The sequence below is a fragment of the Canis lupus genome, chromosome 25 (genome assembly GCF_003254725.2).
Source record: "Canis lupus dingo isolate Sandy chromosome 25, ASM325472v2, whole genome shotgun sequence".
Taxonomy (NCBI): domain Eukaryota; kingdom Metazoa; phylum Chordata; class Mammalia; order Carnivora; family Canidae; genus Canis; species Canis lupus.
Genome location: NC_064267.1, coordinates 34,195,860 through 34,216,947, shown reverse-complemented (window position 1 = coordinate 34,216,947; position 21,088 = coordinate 34,195,860). Strand labels below are relative to the sequence as shown.

General features: G+C 52.5%; 2 protein-coding genes across 2 annotated transcripts in view; one reads left to right on the top strand and one right to left on the bottom strand.

Moving 5' to 3' along the window:
• R3HCC1 (R3H domain and coiled-coil containing 1) overlaps window positions 1-1,672 on the top strand; it is a 47,587-nt gene extending 45,915 nt beyond the window's left edge. The window contains exon 10 of the mRNA XM_049100907.1: window positions 800-1,672. Within this exon, the coding sequence (XP_048956864.1) occupies window positions 800-891 (92 nt within the window). The 3' untranslated portion in view covers window positions 892-1,672. The remainder of the gene's footprint in view (window positions 1-799) is intronic.
• Window positions 1-21,088, bottom strand: part of LOXL2 (lysyl oxidase like 2) — a 90,806-nt gene that overhangs the window by 25,468 nt on the left and 44,250 nt on the right. The window contains 3 exon segments of the mRNA XM_025463089.3: window positions 3,769-3,952; window positions 7,448-7,670; window positions 13,762-13,973. Of these exon segments, the coding sequence (XP_025318874.2) occupies window positions 3,769-3,952; window positions 7,448-7,670; window positions 13,762-13,973 (619 nt within the window).

Sequence of the window (21,088 nt, the reverse complement as noted above, 5' to 3'; positions counted from 1 at the left end):
GGGCTCAAAGATGAGGTAACTGGCCTGATGGAGGAGCCATATGTAAACCAGGAAGTGTGACCCCGCAGTGTGATCCTGCTGGGCTTCCAGAACCATCAGCACAGAAAATCCCATGTGCTGGTCAGGAGGAGAAGGCTACTCTGGGAAAGAGCTGAGTGTTTGGAAGCGCCCATGTTCTCTCTCTTACCTCCTGAACACCTTCTCCTTGTACTGACCTAGATAGAAGCCTCCCTCCAAGGACCATCTCAAGGCCTTCCTCCTGCACGGCTCCGTTTGACACCACCTCACCCCCTCCTGCAGCATTTTCTGTTTACAACTCTCCTTGGGAGTTGAGCGGGCAGCCAGCCTCAGACGGGAGTTGGCCTGCGTCTCCTTGGGAAGTGACGGGCATTTTCTGAGCAATAGTAAAAGGCAGTAGTAACATCTATCTGGCAGGGTGAGGATGATGAGGAATGAGTGACATGGAGGATGGCTAGTTACCAGGGGCTCAGGAAATGATAAATACTATCAGTATCACTTCTTATATCTCATCAGCCCTCTGAGTGCAGGTTATCTTTGATGGAGGTTATTTCTAATTCCGCTCCCCCGCCCCCCTGCCCTTGACACAGCTCCTGTGGAGCAGAAACCATTACTATAAATGTTTATGGAATAAATGAATTCTCCCCGGGACCTGGCCCAAGCAGTCCTCAATGAACACTTATGAATCACTGGCCTTATAGACCTGGCCAGGGGAGGAAAGGTTTATGCAAGAGCCTAACACGCTTTAGACTCCAACTAACAACTGGTTGTCTCCTTCCAGCCTTACTTAATGTGAATGTCCATGGCTCTCCGAGACATCTGGGGAAGAGGCTGGCGATGAGGCCCTCCAAACGACGGAGCCCACGTTCCTGAAGCATAGACATTCGTGGCATACCAGAGGCAGAGTGCAGAGATGAGATCCAGTGTTTCTCACCCTCTTCCCTGTACCAACCAGTTCTGCAAGGTGCAAGGTGTCCCTGAAGAACCCTGGCCTGGGGGTACAGTTGAGCCTGCCTGGCAGTGTCTGTGGGCTCTTGGCTCCTTTTGTTGACCTGGGCTTGACCTGCATCCTGATTCCTAGCATTCACGTGCTCACCCCTGAATTACTCTTCCTCACGATGCCTTCCTTGTCTGCGCTTTGGCCCTGTTCTTCCTCCCACGTACAAGTCCTGTCATGGGGGACTTGGGAGAGGCCTAACCTCTTGGAGCAGTGTCATGGACTCCAGACCCACAATCATCTCTGCCTGTTACGATCACATTTTTAAGAGCACAGCAGAATACAACAGGACATATCATAGTGTTTTCCATGTCGTAGAGGTTAGCTTTGTTTCCGGAAAGTTGTGTCAGCTTTATGTGCATGGCATGTTCCGGCACATGGATTTCTGTTTGGGGATTTGAGGCAGATGCATTTTAAAGCCACTGCTCTAGGGCTGCCCTGACTAATGCAGCCACTGGCCATACTGAGCGCTTGGAATGTGGCCAGTCCAGGCTGACATGTGCTCTAAGTATAAAACACACCCAAGATTTTCAGAGACTTGGTGCACAAAACGTACATCATCTCCTTAACAACATTTATACTGATTACATGTTGTGTTCATAATATTTGGGATATGTTAGATTAAGGAAAATATATTATTAAAATTATTTTCACCTATTTCTTTTTATTTGTTTTTACATGGCTACCAGACAGTTTAAAATTACTTATTACGTGGCTCATGTTGTATTTCTATTGGACAGCTAAGGTGCAGAGTGCTGAAGTACCAAGTGTTCACTCTGCTGATCCTACTTTGGCAACTGGAACTCATTCATTCATTCTTCAGAAGATGAATATCCTGAAGCACTAGGAGTCGGGTCAGACTCAGCACTCAGGACACAGAGGCATAGGACACAGTCCCTCCTCTCAGGCAGCATGTGGAAACCAACAGCTGGAGTCCAGATGTGTGCAGGAGGTCCTGGGACACAAAGCATGGTGCCCGACTCTGACCTAGCATTCATCCTGGTGATAAGAGCTTGTCTCAGAGAACCATAGGAGGTGGGAGCCAGACAAACCATCAAATGGGACTCCAGTGTAGAATCTGAGGCTCAAAGTCATGGAGCAAGTAGGTGGCAGGCCCAGGACTAGGACTCAGACTGCTGGCCGCTTCATCCTTGCCTTTCACACCCAAACTATGGGTGTGGTCACTTGGTCCCCCAGCCAGGGCTGGGACAGAACTGATCTTGTCTGCTCTGTGACTTGACGCTGCCTATAGACCTTGCTCCTTCTGCCTACCAGGGTTGACCTGCCCAGAGTGGCGGAAGATAATAAATCATCCAGTGGTTCCTTCAAGGACAACACTGAAAATGCCAGCTGTCTCTTTTTTTTCCAGAATTCTGCAGGTCCTGGGAAACCTTCCGCTGCTCTGGGCAATGAAATAACTAGGTCAAATAGCACACGCCCATGATAAATGGAATGCTTATGTCATCCAGCGTTTATTTGTGCCTCAGAATGAGTGGGCTTTGTCCTGTAGGCCTTGGGAAAGCATAGACCAACATATCAGCCAATCAGGAAAATGGACTGTGGGAATATTCGAGATCCAAGGGAACTCCAGAGAGTTCACCATGACCGGGGAGGAAGAGGAGAGTCCTGTTGCATAACCAAGGCTTCCAGGTGGCACAATGCCAAACTAGAGTCCAGCCTAGACTCCTAACCTTCAGGGCATGCCCAGGAAGCCTGCAGGATTGCAGGTTGGGGGTAGACAGATATTCTGAATGTGAGCGGGACTGGGCCATGCTGGGCATACTGGAAGAAGCCCAAATCTGAGAGCTAAAGACTTGGGTTTCATATTTTCTCCACCACTAACTATGGAGGCAACCAGAAGCTTGTTCTCTTGCGCCTCCAGGCCTTAGCTGTCGGATCAGATGAACTAGGGTCCTCTCCAGCAAGACTATGATTCCAGGACTCTCTCTCCAGTCCACTGGGCTGTTACTTCCTTCAGGCTGTGGCCGATGACCTCACCGCATTCCTTTCTGGAGGGTGATGGCTCTATGTCTGGTGGTATGGAAACATCTTCGCCTCACAGGACACTCCAACCTCCTTGTCAGAAAGGGAAGCTATTGGCGTTGTTCTTATGTCATGTTTGCATCCATTCTCTCAATGGAATGACCCACTTAAAAGCCTCTTATACTTTTGTGCTCTGGTTAGATGAAAGATTTGTTCAGGACACTTAATAAAAACCAGGCCCCTTCTCAAGAGCATCACATGACATCCAGAGAAGGGCATCCTGTTCCCAGTGTCTGGTGGCAGGCAGAGAATGTTTGTGGTGCTACACCAGAGCAAAAAAGTAAGATGACATCTGAGATTCTTAGGTGCCTGGGGTGGGCCATAGCCTGAGGAATTCTGAGATCCTGTCCTAGAGGAAGGGCCTGAGAATTCCAGCTTTCTCAGTGGGACAGTGGGGAGCACTGACTTACAAGCTGGGAGCCTCCGTTAGAGTATGCACTGGCTGCTAATATGCTATCCCATCTTGGTTATTCACTTCTTTCTCTGGGCCTCAGCTTCAAAATTCATAAAATGGGGACTCAGTGTTCCCTGAGGCCCTTCCAGCTCTGACTGTTGCTGGTGAGGCTGGGGATTCTCTACCAGGATAGCAGCCTGGGAGGGAGGAGAAAATGCAAGAAGACCCTAAAAAGTCCAAAGCCAGCCCATCCCGGTAGGGCTCCCCATGCCATGCTCTCTGTGAAGATGCCACAGAACGCTTCCTCATTGCTTACCTTGCCCCAGCTGGGAGCCAGTGATGGCCTCTTTGGCACTCCCAAAGCCCAGCTCTCTGCAGACCACACTGGCAGACACCAGGTCCCACTTGTCGTCACAGATGGTCCCCCATTCTCCATTCTTGAGCACCTCCACTCGGCCCTCCCCGATGTTGGCACCGCCTCTCAACCGCACCAGGGGTTGCTGAAGAGACACGGGGTCCTGCTGAGTGCAAAAGCTGATGCACATTTGGCAGTCACTGACACCCCACTCCCTTCCTGGTCACCCCCCTCCACACTGGTGCCTAGGCTAGGAGCCAAACCTGTGCTGGATTTTGTGTGCTGGAGAGGCAGGGGGTGCACACAGGCTCACGCTATGCTGTGGGATCTGCTGCAAGCTCCCTCTGCAGCGCTCCCCGGGAGCTGCTGTCCTGGGCTACTGAGGAGCCCATTGGGACCCTCATTAATTTGTCACTCCAACCCAGGCTTGTCTCAGGGGCCTTACCACCAGCATTTGCCTCTACCCCCTCACTCCAGAACCTCAAGCTTTAGAGCTACAGAAAGCAGCTCCTACCCTCAAACTTGGCAGATTCCAGGACCATGATTCTACCTTGCTTAGAACAGAGAGCTATAGCCTAGCCCTGCAGGAGGCTTCAGGGCACTGAACAACCACACACCTGCGATTCTGCTCTGCAGGCAGGTGAGAAGCAGGAGGGGGGACACAGGGAGCCGAAGCGTGGGCCCAACCGAGAAGGCTGGAACTTAGACAATGGACACTGCTCAGGGGCGGGGGGCCTCATGCTGGTCAAACCTACCATGTGTCCCAGGACCGGGCTCCCGTGGGGCCACTACTCTTGTTACCGCTACCCCCGATTCCAGGCCCAAATCATCCTGACTCCTCGGAAGAGGCAGGCCCACCAGGTGTGCAGAGAGGGTGGGTGCTTCCCCTTATGAGGTTTATTTCATGGCACAGGTGTTAGGAGCCACCTTCCACCAGTGTTTTGATCCTACTGGATCCCATTTTACCAGGTAAAAGCTGGATCACATGACTCCATCTGCCCACACCCTGGTCTGCATCAACTTCATATGTGTGTGTACGTGTGTGCATGCATGCATGTGTGTGTGTATGTGGGTGTGTGCGTGTGCGCGTGCACCTGAGCATGTGTGTGCTGGGGTCGGGCTGAGGAGGCTTTGAGGCTCTGAGTTACTGTTGATGCCCATCGGATTCAACACACAGGGAACGGGGTGACTATGCAGCCGTTCTGTGTGTTGGAGCTGACCAGAGTCATTGGTCCACTCTGGCCTACTCGGTCCTCAGAAGGCCACACCCGCTGATGGCCCAGCCGCGGTGGCCTGGCTGCAGGTGGTGTTTATCAGCATTCGGGTCCACCAGCCACCTTGAGGGCCGAGGTGTCAGACCAGAACCTGTGTCTCCATCCTCCAGCAGAGGTTCCCACTAGGCCACATCACTCTCCCCCACTGACGGTGCCTCGTGGCTGCCGAGGCAGGGCAGGGCACAGCGACAGCACCCAGGCTTACAGACCTTGGGGACTCTCTGGACCGGGGACTAGGGAGAGAAGAAAAAAGGGACAGGAGTGTGTGCAAAACACTGGTTGGCTTGAGGACCCGTCTAGCTTTAGAAAACAAACCAAAGACACCTGCTGGCTGCAGCCCGTTTGCAGCAAAGCTCTGCCCTTGCCCTTTCCCTTCCCCCACCACCCTGCCCAAGCAGTCTGGTACCAGCAGCTGTGGCTTCCAGGTTCTGGAAACTGCTCACATGGGCTGGTGGCTAGGAAGAGCTCATGGGAAGAGGAGAGAGAGGGGTAGGAAAGGTAGCTGCTCATTTATTAGGGGTCAGACCATCCATGACCCAAGCTTAATGGAGGCAGAGTGACAAATAACCTCACCCCCTCTTGGCAGTGGCCAAGCTTAGTCAGCTGGCCCTGGAGGAAAGAAAGAAACCAAGGGAAAATGTGATGTAAGCCTCACTCCCTTTTTTAAAATTTTATTTTATTTTATTTTTTTAAAATTCCTTTGGTGTGAATTCAATTCCTTTGCTTTAAACCACACAGCAAGAGGAATTCCAAAACAGTAGGTCTGGTATTCTGGATGACACACGAGAAAAGCTCGGAGGCTGGGGTTGAGGCTGTAGGAAGGATGTGGCCATCAAATCATACAGCAGAGGGGACAAGTGAGGGTGTGCGGGGGCTGTGGGAGGGCCAGCCCCGTCTGGGGGCGCCTGTGTCTCCTGGCTGCACACATGCGCTGTGTGGTGGGCCTGGTGGAGGCCCCTCGGGGCGGAAGAGTCATGAAAGTGCTCCAAATAGTTTCCGTACCCCTCGTGGATGGATGGGCTCACAGCATTCATTTCACAACTTTTATTGAAGATTTTTTTCATTTGCCCAAATGCACCACCCCCAGCCTGGGAAGGGGCACCCAATCTGGCTCCTGCCTGGGTTTCCCCTTTCCTTTGGATGAGAGCTATCGCCCAGGTCCTTAGATGTTCACAGGGAGGGGAGGCTGCAGAGGGCAGAGGGGAAAGATGGGAGAGACAGGGAGACCCAGATGAGGTTGCTTGAGCCCGGGGAGGGGCTGTTCCTCCTGCCCCAAGGCCTGGACCCGGCGGACACACCATCTGTCCCCATCATGACCTTTCTTCCTCTTCTTACCCTGACGTACTCAGAGCTGACCTGGAACTCACCCCTGCCCAGGTGAGTGTCGAGGTTTTATCTGGCACAGGGAATCATTTCCTAATAAATGAGCAGCTCCCTTTCCTACGCCTCCTTCTCCTCCTCCTGTGTGCCATTCCCACCCTCCAGCCCTGTGTAAGTAGTTTCCAGAACATGCAAACCACAGAGAGCCTTTGGGGAATATAGGAAAACGGAAGAGTAGGAAAAAGAAAAATGAATCTCCTCCTAACGATTTTCAAGGGAAGATAGAAAAGCGCAGCTTCTGTTTCAGAGGCTGCATCAAGTCTGCCATGGTCGGGAGAGTTCCCTCGTCCTAAGAAGTCAGACACTGGAAATGGGGACGTTATTTATGTGAGCAGATGTACACCAACATGTCTTGAGTGCCCTGACACGCACACACACGCACAGGCGCTGCTGACATACATGGAAGGGGACTGATGGGTACAGGTGACACAGACGTGGGAATGACAGGTTTCCATTCTCTGTGTCTTGGTGAAAGCTTTTGCAGTTTTATCCTTTTGGTTGTAGAACAAACCAAAATATGTTTGGAAACATTTGTAGCTGAGTTCATATGCTTTTGGGAATTATACTGAATTTCCGACAGTTCCAGAACACTCTTCTCCTCTGGGAATTAAGCAGGACTCCCTACCCTGGCCTTCTGCGCCAGGCCAGCAGCCAGCACACAGAACGAGTGATGGTGGATAATGAGGTGCTGTCCTCTCCTCGGTATGTGTCCTCCACAGAGGGGACTCTGGCCTCGGAGTGGAGCAGCAATGGGGGAAGGCCAGCTGGGGGTGCTGATGATTTGGGGCTCGGGCCCAGCTGCTTGTCACACTCTAGAGGTGGCATGTATGGGCGGGGCCGGCCCTACATTCTTTCCCTGTAGAAAAGTGGTCTGGGTTGGGGCCAGCTCTCCTTCTCTCCTGGGGGGATCCACGCCCACTCCCCGAAATGCCATCCTCCCCTCTCCCCAGCATGCCAAGGGGCCAGACCTCCGGCTGCGTCCTCACCTCTGGCTTGTAGGCTTTCCGGAATCTTGAGGGCCCGTCGGGGCTGAAGACCTGGCCAGGCACACAACTCACCACAGCCGGCAGCCCATTCTCACAGGTGACATTCTTCACGGGGTCCAGCGACACCTGAGTGCCAAGCTTGCAGCTGGAGATATGAGCCTCCGTGCCTGTGCAGTCCATGGAGTAGGGCCAGTAGCGCTGTTTCTTCCGGGCGGCGAACATCCTGCAAAGGGTGAGAGGGGACAGGTGACCAGGGCGTCGTGGCACCCATCCACCTCATTCCTTCCACAGCTGGGCATGGGGCACTGGGCCAGGAGCTGTGCTGGCTTCCGGGGATCTGGTGGTGGAAGGAAACGGGTATGGTCTATGCATCTGGAGCTGAGCCCAGCTGAGTTGGCAGGCCCTCGCGGAGCACCTCGGTCATGTGGGGCGCCACGCTGGGCTCTGGGGAGCAGGACCTCTTTTCCTCAGGCAGCTTGTATGCCAGGAGGGGAGGGGTTTAGGAGTGAGATTAACACTAAGGCCTATAAATGCAAAATGTAAAAAAGGATCTAAGACAGGTAAGACTCCTGGTCCCAGGAAACCCTCAGTTCCAAGCAAACCGGAATGGTTGCTCACCCCACCTCTTCACATAATTTCAACATGACCGGTTGTTTCTTGCTGGTGTCAACAAGCAGAACAAGCCAAACATTAAACTCTCTCCCAATGATATCCAAGGTCAAAGGTGTAAATCCAATGAGAAGCAACAAAAAGTCTTAAATCACCCCCTGGGCTGAATCAAAGTATAATATGCCCAGAAATTAAAATGCTCATGAAATTCGGCCACAGACAGTATCAGATCTTCCCCTGGGAGCCAATGAGGCTGATGGTGTCCCCAGAGCATAGCCTAGGGAAGCTCTCAGCCTGTATTACATGTAAAGTATTCCTGTTTATATGTTTTTGGAAGGCGGAATAAAGATCCAGGTGAGTCAAAGTGTTTTCTTGAACTGGTTAACAGAAAAGTTGCTGTGCCTCAGTTTCCCCATCTTCAAATTAGAAGTGCCAATGGGAACTCCTTTATAAGACAGGAAAGTGAAATGAGTTAACACTTGTGAAGCGATTAAAACTGCACACGGGAAGGGCTTTGTATGTGTTTGTACAAGAAATGACGATTATCTTAGTTACAGGAGAAACAAAGGGGCTGAGAGAAGGTGGGGCTCCCCAGGGTTGCCGCCACGAGATATGACCTGAGGAGGGTTGGGGCTGGAGCTAGGCTCGGAATGATGGTGGGATTTGCAAAGGACGAGGGCAGGGAGGACACCCTGTCCTCTCAGGCTGTCCCAGCTCTGTAAGGTCTGTGTGCTTGTCCCTGCTTGGCAGGACCAGTGAGATGCCACAGAGAGCCAGCCAGCCAGACAGCACCGCTGCCAGCTGCCCAGTGGAGGGGCATCCTGGGGCAGGCTGGCCCAGGATGGGGCAGCAGCAGGGTCCTGTTTCTGCTGGTAGGGCGGGCCTGGAAGTTTCTGTTTTGTCTCGGGGTGAACAGGATGTGAACACAGAGGAAGGTAAAACCCTACAGACACCGCCTTTATCTTTCCTCAACCAAAATTTTCGACTGGTAAGAATTCTACTGTACCTGTGCGCACAATGACACAGAATCTTCAGCAAAAGGACTATCCTGGGAAATTCAGGATGTGTGCTCAACATCCCTGTAGCCTACAGTGAAGAACTCTACAGGACGCTGTTAATAATTCCAAGAACCACTGCTCCTCCCCACTTCCTGGATACAAGTCCCCTGTTCTTGGAAACACAACCTCTGCTTGTTCCCCAGGACTCCCCCACCTCGGACTGGAGAACACATTTGGCGGGGGGTGGGTGGGGGTGCTTATAGCTTGTTCCTCATGACTCCTCCATGTTAGGCGAGAGAACACACTCGAAGGGTATCAGCTACATGAGGATTGGCCAGGCCTCGCTGGCTTGAAACATCCTCTTGCTTCCAGCATTCACTGAACACCACTCTCGCCCAGCAACAGATGTCCTGAGCTCTTAATATAGACTGATGCAGCCACAGCAAACACAGAACTGCTCCCGCCTTTCCCAGAACAGCCCTGCTTGCCTCTTACATCAGCTCACAGGAATGCACCGTGGCCCTCCACAGGCCTCCTTCGGCCTGCCCTCCCCCCACCCAGTGACTCATCAGGGCCAGGCTGGGGGTGCAGATACCAGGCGAGGCGCTGGGGAGGATGCGTGGACAGCCCCAGTGAGGCCTGGTGTTTGGAGAGCAATGGGAAGGAGAAGCAGCTTTGGGCCAAGGGGGAAGCCTGCTTGAGAAAGAGGTGCCTGGGCATAGCTGCGGCAGGGTAACAGGAAGAAGGTTCGGCGGGGCTGATGCATCTGAAAATGGAAAGGCCGCCTGGTTCTTCCCCAGCCAGGGCAAAAGCCAGACTTCGCTAGGGGTTCTGCTAGCTACTGGGTACGTCTACTCCAATTATGAATTCCAGCATCAAGGAAAGATCCACAAGATCGGCTCAGGGACCCACTGGGCCTACTGTGAGATGGACCCAAGTTCAAACTCCATCAATCGCCTGGCCTCCGTGCGCCCCGACTCTGACTGGAGAACCGTAGTGACCCTTGAAGTCTCCTGGAATCAGGGTCGCTCAGAGCCTGTGTCCAGTCGTGCGTGCACAAAAGTTCTCATTATCTCCTCTTCCCCGAAGGACAACTTTTGTAAAAGGCCTTCCTTTGGGGAAGGCTGGGAAACTGACTAACATTGTAAATTTTTGGCAGTGTGTTGGGTCTTTCCTCAAGGGGACCCAGTCTCCCTTTCATTCAAAGGGTCCTGGGTCTGTAAGCTGGCTCAGGTCCCGGAACTGGTGGATGGGTGTGACTCTCTGTATTGGTGATTTTGGTTAGAGTTTGTTCTCTCCACCTAGACTTTCTGTTCACCTAGAAGGAGTGGGAATTCAGTAGGCTTCCAGTTCACTTCTAGGATGATCAAGCAGCCCATGTCATGGGTCTGCAGGAGTTAAGCTGTTCTGATCACTGCTCTGACTCTGCTGTCATCTGGGAACCATGCCCACCTGGCCTTGGGAGGCTGAGTGCTATCACCTGGGGCCCCCTCACCAGGGTCCAGTCACCCACACTGCAGTTAGGGTGACATATGGCCTGCAGAGAAGAGCTACTAGGGAGCTCTTAAGAATGCCCCAGTTTCCCTTACAAATGTATTCTTCAGTCACAAGGGAAGTGGACCCTCTCAGGGTGGGTGAGGTCTCAGATGACAAATCCACTCCAACATTCCAGTCTCCTCAAGCCTTTGAATTGCTTCCTCTACATGAAACCAAGGAGATCAGACAATTCCATTCCGCTCACGGTGGGCCACACTCTGGTCCATGTTTCAGCCAACCCACCAACTCTTGGTAACTCTTCCTAACTCCAACATTCGATGCAGAATCTCAGCTTAGTGAGCTCATATCAATTAATCAGTGTCAACACTGGGGTCCTGATTTAAGGAAAAAAATGGCCACAAAATGCTCCTGACCCCAAGAATGGGGCCCTGAAACTTGGGCTTCATTAGCTCCAAGGGGCATTTAGGGTTCCCTGGGCCAGAGTAGCAGTCAGCTCATGGCAAAGCAGCCCTTGGTGGGGAAAATGACTCCACTCTTGGTGACCCTGTTGGTGCGTGGAGTCCAAGGGACATGCAGGAACCACCTGGCGCGGGGAGGGTGGTGGGCAGAGAGGCTCTGATGAAGAGCTGTGGTCAAGGCCCCCCTGAGATAACCGAAGCCCCTGAGCGTGCCAGTTAGCAGACAGAGCAAGAGGGGAGAGGCCTCAGGTGCTGTCCAGGTGAACATCTAAGGTTGCGAAGCTCCTTTGGACCTGGTAGCTACTTGGAGATGGCTAACCCCACCAGAGAGAGAATCACTTTGAAAACAATCTCCTTCCTAGGGTGAAGGGTCTCCCTGAGAGTGAGGGTTGTCAGCAACAGCAGGATCAGGCTGCAGGAAGGGCCGAAGGGAGCGAGGGAAAGATGCCACTAGAAGGTGCAGATTCAGGAACCATGCAGGGTGGCCCTCGCTCGGCTCCCACACCTCTGCCATCCGGTGCGACTAAGCATGGCTGTCTGACCCCCGGTTCCCAGCCCTGCCCTTCCCCGGCTCCTAGACTTAACAGCCAGCCTGTGGTGGGGGCCACCCCATGCAGCCAGGCCCTGCCTCTGGGGCAGAGCAGAGCAGGAGCTGGGGCTGAACGTGGCAGCAGCAGAGTGGAGAACACACCTGGGCTCCCCTGCGGGCCCCAGTAGGTGGGCCCTGTGACCCCCGAGCCCCCTGCCCTGCAGGCCTGCATCTCCTTCTATGCAGACCAAGGCTTGGACCAGGTGATGTCTGAGGCCGCCACGTGCCCTGGAAGTCCCAGCTCATCACTAACGGCTTCGTCCAGCCGGCTGCCATCACAGCCCCCAACAGCACCATGGAGGCAGAAACGTCCCCCAGCGTGCCTTTCTCTTTTGGGACCTAATTGTCAGCTGAGTCTCAGTGGCTAAGATAAAACCAGCCTACAAGGTTTACCGCCCGCCTTCCTGCCCCTCCATACCCTCTCCAGCTAGAGGTCAGGCCTCAGAGCTGGTTTGCAGCAGCAGCAGTTAATCATCTCCCAACTTGGCTGAGAACACCATCCACCGCCGCCGCCTTGGATGCCTCCCAGCCCTTGGGGCCCTTTCCTGTCCCAGTTTGAAAAGGGAAGCCGACACAGGGGCAGGGATGGAAGGAGCTTAGAGAGGATCGCCCGGGGAACAGCTGCCAAAACAGAGCTGAGACCCCTCCTTGAAAGCAGGATGAGGACTCAGGGCTGTCCTCAGTTGGGGAGATAGTTTTCAAATGCCATCTGAACAAGCCACGCGCTGCCTGGCCTTGGTCCGATGGCAGCCTTCCCACTTCTAGGACTCGGCTCAGATCTGTCACCAGGCTGGGGGCTGTGGTAGGGCCAGCCAGGGGTGGGGTTTGCTTTTCTTGGCTCCAATGGGTCTGAAAAGCTGAGAAGGTGTCCCCAGGGATGGAGCTGACCAGCTGGCGGGAGTTGTCCAAAGACTCAGAGGCCTGAGACCACTCCACCTCCCAGCTGCCCTGTGTAACCAGGAAGGTTTGGGCTGTGTCTGGGGCGGTGGAGGATGGGGGTGGGAATCGACACTGTGATTACCCCTAGGGGTGTTGTGAGCCTGCCCTGCTGCCAGTGCTCACCCCTGCAGTGGATTGGGAGCTCTAACCAAAAGTGGCCAGGACAAGCCCATGGAGGATCTGGAAGGAGAGCTAGGCTTGGTCCCCACTCCTCTCAAAGCTAGAGACCTGCGTTTGGATTCTAGTTCTAGCATGGCTCTCTGACTTTCTTTCTTTGACTCTGAAGCAGATCCCCTACTTCTGGTGCCATGAGAGTTCGATGACTAGGAGCCGAGCCTTCCACACAGTGAGCACTCAGAAACAGACGTCACTGCCATTAATAGGAAGAGAGAAGAAGAGGGGCCCCTGGGTGGCTCAGTGATTGAGCATCTGCCTTTTGCTCAGGTCATGATCCCGGAGTCCTGGGATTGAGTCCTGCATCAGGTTCCCTGCAGGGAGCCTGCTTCTCCCTCTGTCTATGTCTCTGCCTCTCTCACTGTGTCTCTCGTGAATAAATAAAATCTTTTTACAAATTTTTTTAAAAATTAAAAAGAAGAGAGAAGAAGACCCCGCACCAACCAGAGTACACCAGCAGCCAGCCTGGCACAGGCCCAAATTCCTTCACTGGACACCCCTTGGGGCAGGTCACTCCAAGTCCCATTAGTATCTCCCTCCTTCCCCCCGGAGACACTAACTTTGGAAACCATAACGGGAACTGTAAGGTTTAACCGGGACGGGTGTGAGTCAAATCGAACCATTTTTCAATTTCCTGACAGTCGCTGAAAGGTTTCTCCGAATAATCATTTAGTGAGGAAAAGCAGACATGTCTTCTTAAATCGGGCCTGCCCTTGCCCTGCCTGGCCCGGCTATTACTATCCTTGTCCAGCCCCCATGGTCATGAGCCTCTGCACTGGGACAGTGGGATTTTTCCAGGCTGGAGCACCTTGCACTTCATCTCTGCCCTAATAGTCCCCTCAGCCTCCCTTTGTCATGCTCTTGGGGTCTGTCTCCCACAGGAGCAGGAGTTTCTCAAGGGCAGGCTTGCTGGAGGGGGTCACTGGTGGGCCTGCCGCGACGTGGGACAGGAAGGACTCTGCTTTGCATGGGGCAGAGGCACTCCAGGAGGTGATGCTTAGCAAGGCAGGGCAAGAGCCCAGGAAGCCGGGGCTTGAGCAGTCCCCTTACTTGTACACTTTGGCGTTGTACGTCTTCTCCCCAGGGAAGCCAAACATGCCGCAGACCACGCGGGAATTCTTGGCTGTCCAATGCTTGTCACAGATCTGCTTCCAGGTCTTGCCATCCTTCACCTCTACATAGCCCTCTGTCACGGGAGTGCGCTTGCGGTAGGCGGACAGGATGGCTCGGATCCGGATGTCCTCCACCTGGATGTTCAAGTTCTGGGAAGCAGGAGGCACAGAAGGAGAGGGGTTACTTGCCTGGTCTGGCCATGGAGGGGCGCCCCACAGGCCAGACACTCTGCCCTCAGAGCCCGCAGAGCAGGGGTGCAGGGGGAGCAGGAGAGGCCAGGAGCCATCCGAGAGGGGCCTGAGGACCTCAGCAGCTTCACCGACATCCTACAGAGAGCCCGGAGAGCACAGTGCAGCAGCCTCCTTCTGTGGGTTTTCAAAATAAGTGCAGAAGAGAGGACATGCTCTTTAGATTTTCAAGTTCTATCTTAAAAATAATTTGGATTTCGAATTTTACTCCAAAGCATGTCTGTGTGCACACGTGTGCCTGTATGTGTTTGTCTCCCCCCGAAGCTTTCAGGAAAATTGAAGTGTCAGGCGGATGAGCCTTGGCCATCCTAAGGCTGGTGGTGCCATCTTGGATGCTGCTTCATCCCCTGGCATTGGTGTTGGTGCTCGGCAATGAGAAAATCCCAGGAGAGAAGAGGTAGGGCTTGGAGAGGTTTGTGTAGGGACTCAAGGGGTAGGGATGGCCATGGTCACTGGGCTGTAGCAAGGAAAGGAAAGATTCCAAATGACCTGAGGCGCTTGGAAAGCCCTCTCCTCACCTCCACTCCCACCTCCACCCCCATCCATCTTTCCAAGGCAGTGACAAAAGAGTTAGGACCCCGACAGGTGGAAGTGGCTGGGCTTGGGGGGGGGGACTCTTGCCGCAATGCATCATGGGCTCTCTTCCCCATACCTCTGACACTGAGTGGCAATGTCCTTGCCCCAGAGGCCCAGGGATTTGGCAGGAAGACAAGGGGCCTCGAGAGGCCAAGCTGGATGGGAGGAATGGGGGGGCACCTGGCGTTAGTCATATCTGTGCCCCCAGACACTATGGAAGCTCCCTCTGGAATCTCTCCTCCTCTTTCTGCACCTGCCCTATGGGACCACCACGAGCTCTTGCAAGGCTCCCTGGGTCCCTGCCTCCAACCCCTCTTCATCTATGAGCTACAGGGCCAGCCACTAGAGCTCTTCCTAAAACAGAGTGATCTTATCCCTTGACCATAAAATCATGCCCAAATTACTTAGTGAGGTGCCCATAGCCAGTCATAACTCATCATCCACAGCCCAAAATCTATACTCAGATATGGTTAACTGCAATATAACAGTAACAGCCTCCGTATGTGAGCCCCACAGGAGTGTTTTATGTGCATTCTCTTACTTAATCTTCAAATAACAGAGTGAGGTGGTTCAGAGCTATTGTCCTCCCATTTTTCCAGATAAGAAAACTGGCTGTTGACTCTGTTATAATCTCCCACGAACCACCTAGAAGCAGGGAGTGCAGTGTGAGCTCTCTGAGCCGGGCCAAGGGGGAGGAGGGTGGGGCCGGGCAGGGGTGCCTGCAGAGACGATCCTGGCAATCGAGTGCCTAAGCTCCTGTCCAGCCAGGATGCAAATGAACCACGAGGTTGAACAGAACCATTATTTGGGTGCCCGGGGATTCATGCCTCCTTACCCTGGCTTTAGGGTGCAAAGGCAGGCCCTGTTTCAGCAGCCTGGCAAGGCAGTGGAAAGTATGTGGGCCGGGAGTGATGGCATTTGGCCCTGGTTCCTTTCCACGCAGAGAGGAATGAAAGCGCCAGGGGCAAGACTGCGTTTGCCAGCAATCCGGGATTGCTTGACAGCCTCCATTCAGGCCACAGGACCTGTGCCATCAAGACACGTGGACAGGGGCAAGCCAAGAGAGGGCCTGAGCTCTGGACCAGCCTCTGGACCAGCCCCCTCCTGCCTCTTCCCACCTCGGGAGGCGGGGCTGGAATTCCAGCATGCAATGCACGAAGCCCAGAAGGAAAGTTACCCCAGAGGCACCAGCCCTGTGACTCCACAGGGCAGGCAGCCCAGGCGGACTTTGTTAAATTCACAGATCCTTCCCTACCCTACTCCCCTGCCCCCCGCTCCCCGCCCCCCCTCCCTGGGTCAGCAGCACAGGCTCACTATGTGGAGATGTAAAATGTGACCCTCAGCACCCCAGCTACCACAGTGGGAGACGGGACACAGTGGACTCCTGTACCCTTATCTTGATGCAAGGTGGCATCTCTTCTGCAGAAGTATGACAGTGAGGGGGAGCCAGGTGGGCTCGAGGATGTGGGAAATGAGGCTTGGAGAAGAGAAAGTGCTAGAGTGAGGCGTCCTTGTCCTTATTCTCCCACCAAATCACTGTGTGTGTGTGTGTGTGTGTGTGTGTGTGTGTGTGGTGTGTGTATGATGCTGTGTATCTCTGTGTGTGTCTGGAGCGTGAGTCTATTTGTGCACCTATGCGGTGCAGGAGAAGTCCAGAGGGCCTTGTTCTCTCCAAAGCCTTAGAAAAGTGGTCAGGGTTGTTCCCTCAAAATGGAATGTCTTCTTTTCTCCCTCATGCAACCAACTCCTTCTCATTCCATCAGGCTCAAATTCACTTCATTCATTCACTCAACAAAATACAGTCTCTGCCCTCGATGGACCAGGCTTCCTCTCTATGCCCCAACCACAGGACCCTGTCTCTTCCCTGAATAACAAAAACTTCAAGGGCTCTCACTTACCAAACACCAACCAACCAACTCATGACCACGTCAGGCTCTGTGGTCCCTCAATTCCCATGACAATCTAGGAGCAGGGCAATGGTACACTCATGTTCCAGGTGAAAAATGAGAGAACTTGGCAAGACTTCACAATTCTCCAAGTTCACACAGCCAATAAGTAGGTAAACAAGGGTGAAGACCGAGTTTGGACTCTGGACTGGTGACCACTGGTCTCTGCCCTCCTACCCATGCCCTGTCCAGCACAAGGTACAGAGTAGACCCACACGGGGCAGAGCCAGGAGCTCAGCTTTCTGGGTGGTCCCTTTGGGGCCTACACGTCTAAAGTCCGTCCTGTGCTCCAGTGGGGAGGAGCCATGAGTCAGACCCGAGCCTGCGTGAGAGAGGGGCTGCCTCCCAGCTGCGCCTGGACTCCGGCCAGAGGGCAGCAGGGAAACCCTTCGTGGCGCACATTCAAGGCTCACTGCTAGCTAACTAGCTCACATAGGCCTCTCAGAGACTTCTGTGCAGGAAAACACACACATACACACAGAACTTCCCTCCTTACTTCACCGCTGTGGAATCTCTTCCATCACCACAAGAGTTAGATTTTTTTTTCTCAGAAGTTCAACTCCAAAAGAGAAGAGAAGATGTGAACCACTAAAACACAGACATGTTTTTCTTTCCTAACAAAGGGCTCTCTTGACTTACCGGTTATATATTAAACCCTTTTGGGCCAGAAGCTTGTAATGCATCTGGCACATTTTCAAATTAAAATGAAAGTCTGAATGCTGTCTCTTGCCAGAGCTAAGAGTTTACCCAGGTCTCCAAAAAGGCCTCCCTCCAAGGAATTCAGAGAACCTTCTAAACTTGTGCTACTGAGAACTCATCTCATCCCCAGCAGGGCTCGAGCCCTGGGAGTGATGATCACCCACGTCCAAAAGGGAAAGTCAAGGTGCAGGGAGGTCAGGACCTGCCTTGCTTCAGCCAGTGAGCTGGTGGAAAGAAAGGCTGGTCAAGGAGCACCAGGGCAGGATTCCCAGTCTTGTGCCTGCAGGACATTTCACTTTTGCAGCATCTGTGAATGACTTGCAAAAATTCCACAATGTGACCATCTGGGGCTGTCGCCAAGGAGGAAAAATCACCGATTTTGAAAGTCGAGTTGAAGATTGCATCAGGTAAAGCTACAGTAGGGGGAGGCAAGGCAAGCCAGACGACAAGGATGTCCCTTCACAATTTGAAAACTCGGTACTAGGTGCAAAGTCTGTCAGCTGGGAGGTGTGTTCATAAGGGCCCCATCTTAGCCCAATTATCTTCCTTCCCTCTGCTCGAGAAGCTGTTGTTGAATATCAGCCCAGGGCTCCCCACCTGAGAAGGCATCCCAGGAGAGGTGTCCAGGAGGAAGGATACGTGGTGGCGGGATACGCGAGGACGCAGTCCTCCCAATGAGAGTGCATGGCTGGTCAGTTCCACATAATTTCTGCTTGCTAAGCAAGCCTCATCCCTCTACTGTGAACACTTCCTGCATCTTGCTTTCTAGCTCTGAGCTGTCTTTATTCAGCTATTTCAAAAACTGGCCCTCCAGAACAGAGATCCATTTTCCCAACTACTAGCTTGGCACCTTCCTTAGCACCTCAAACCAAATACATCCAAGATACCCTCAACCTTTTCTCCGCTCACCAAGTCAGGCTTCCGCCATTCCAGCTTGCAGACCACAAGCCTCACCTGCCTTCTGCACCTGCCCCTCCTCACACCTACCGTCCAGCCACTCAGCAACACCTCGTCTAGCCTTCCATCACTGTCTCCTTCCCACCTCCATTTGCCAGTCAGATGGCAATGAGAACCGTGACGTGAAATGACTAGCTGGCATCTCACACGGGCTGAGTGTCTCCCCACTGTGGAGGAATTGCTGACCCGGTCCACCTCACACACCAGCGGCACAGTCATCCACCTTGCCCACTGCGTAGTCATGTCTTGCACCAAGCTTTCCCATGGCTCCCAGGCCTTAGGCATCCTGCTCTAATCCATAACACCCCTTCCCTTCCCTTTTTCCAGCCAGCGACCTTCTCTCACTGCCATGGATATCACTCCTGAAAGCCCAGCATTCAACCTCCCGGCAATTCTCTCTTCCTTCTCTCTGAGTCCCATTGACCTCAGGGACAATATCTCATTCATACATTTGAAAAATGTTTGTTGAGTGGTACTACAACCCAGGCACCGTGTGAGGCCCTGGGACACACGGGCCAACCAGACAGGCAAGTCTCTCTGTCATTCATGACAGAGGAGGAAAGACACAATACCATCTCTTTCACAAAGCCCCCTTCCCCAAATATCTGGTCCCCAGAGATCTGATCTCTTTATTCCCCTCGCATTTGCTTTCTGAGTCACTCGGTTAGTTAGTCCTTGACTTATCCTATCTTGTATTATTACTATTTTTCTTTCCCTGCGTTTTTGCCACCTCATTGATTCGTGAGTTCCTAAAGGCAGGATTGGGCCTTATTCATTTCTGTATTGCCCATGGCTCCCAGTGCCAGACATGACACATAGTGGGTCCTCAAATATTTTTGGAGTGAACCAATAGTAATTTTTAAAAATCCAATTACAGGAATTTATCTTAGCTGAACATTGAGCTCCCAAGCCAAAAATGTAATAAAGACTCCCTTTATTCTTTGTTTAATGCAAAATAAACGAGGCAGCACTTGCCTCTCTCTTCATAGCATAAGCACTACTTGTGTGACTTATGGATGGACGAGCAGAAGTCTACACTTTCTCCATGCGCTCCCTTGTCATCTAGGCTATTATCACCCTACCTTTCCTCTCACAATCTGATGCTAAGGCAGTTAATGAGCTGAACCAAAAGCTGATCTGACCCTCAGCACACATCTAGATGGTTGAGTTAAGTGGGTATCATCTGTCAACACATGAGGTGAATTGTAGTAGAAGAATCTGGCCACACTGTAATTGTCTCCTTTTGATGATCAAATCAGGAATTCACAGAGTAAAGAGCTAAGTCAGAAGTAACATTCTCTATCCAGTGACTTCTACTGGGTCAGATGGATGAAGTAGAAGAGAAAAGGCATTGCGGTGATTTCTGCTCCTCCGCTCCATGTGATGGACAGCACTTGGGTGGGGGTGGTGTGGGGAGCTGAGATCATTCTGAGCCACCAGAGGAAAAAAACAGCAGTCTGTCTGGGCCCTCCTCCTATAAATCAAGAGCCTTACAAGGCTGCTGGAAAATCGAACGCTCTGTATTTCATTTTCCAACCAGAAAGCACTGGGGTAGGTAACAGAGACTGCTTCTTTGGAGAACAAGCAAGCTCTGCCGTCTGCAGGAAGCTGGCAGGACACCTGTTCCAGCAGGGGGGCTGAGGCCACAGACCAGCCAAGTCCTGGGCCAGCCTCCCAGCTGGGGTCCCTACTGCTTCTCAGGGTAAATTGTCACCATGGTAACGAAGTAACAATTTGTGGAACTGTCCTTTACTACTAGACTGGAATCTCCAGGAAGGCAAGGCTGTCCACCCCATCAATCTCTTTATTCCCACTGCCTGGCATAGTGTCTGGTGCTCTATTAAAATGTATCAAATGAACACATGGCCAGATACAGTCCAGCTACCTTAGCAACAGACTCCTGGGGATCCAGTGGGAGGGAGTCCTTGGCACTGACCCCTCCTGCATGGTTGAAGTGACTCATTTGAACTCCTTGGTGCACTGCAGCCCCACCCTACTCACACCACTGGGCCACTCTACAGAATGGATCCCCCAACCAGGGCAATGAGTCTTTCTCCTGCCCGCTTCTCCCATCTTGCCTCCTTTCCATATATAATCTCCCATATTCTCTGTTCTCTCCCTCTCCAAACTGCCACAGATGTCCCATCCGATTCATATGTTCGAACTCTGAGTACATGCTATCCATCCATTTATTTCATCCAAGATAAATTATAATGCTACTTATTTATTTCTTCTAACAGGTAAGTATGATGTTGTTTACTTACTTATTTCACCTCTCACACAATTATAATAATATTGATGCTTTTCAAAAAGTTGTGTGAGCCACACCCCAGCCAGGAATCAGGTTCCCAGATTTGTCAGGATGCACACAATTTCAAATATTTTGTTCTGTTACCTGCATAAATGCCCTTTTGCTTTTCAGATGCTCTGACCTATTTTTAGTCAGGAAAATAGGTCACCCTAGAACTATATTTATTTTTAATCTTCTTTTATTTTTTTAAAAAGATCTTATTTATTTGACAGAGAGAGAGAGAGAGTGAGCGCTCACCAGAGAGCACGGGGCTGGGGGGAGCAGGGGGCAGGAGAAGCGGGCTCCCTGTGGAGCCCGATGAGGAGCCCAATGTGGGGCTCGATATGGGACTCCATCCCAGGACCCTGGGACTATGACCTGAGCCAAAGACAGATGCTCAATCGACTGAGCCACCCAGGTGCCCCCTTAGAATTTTTGTGTCCTTGTGGTGGCTGGCAAGTCCTGATCACATAGAGATTCAATAAATAGAATCATGGAATGTTAACACCAGACAGGATCTTATACATACATCCTTTTGCCCAAACTCC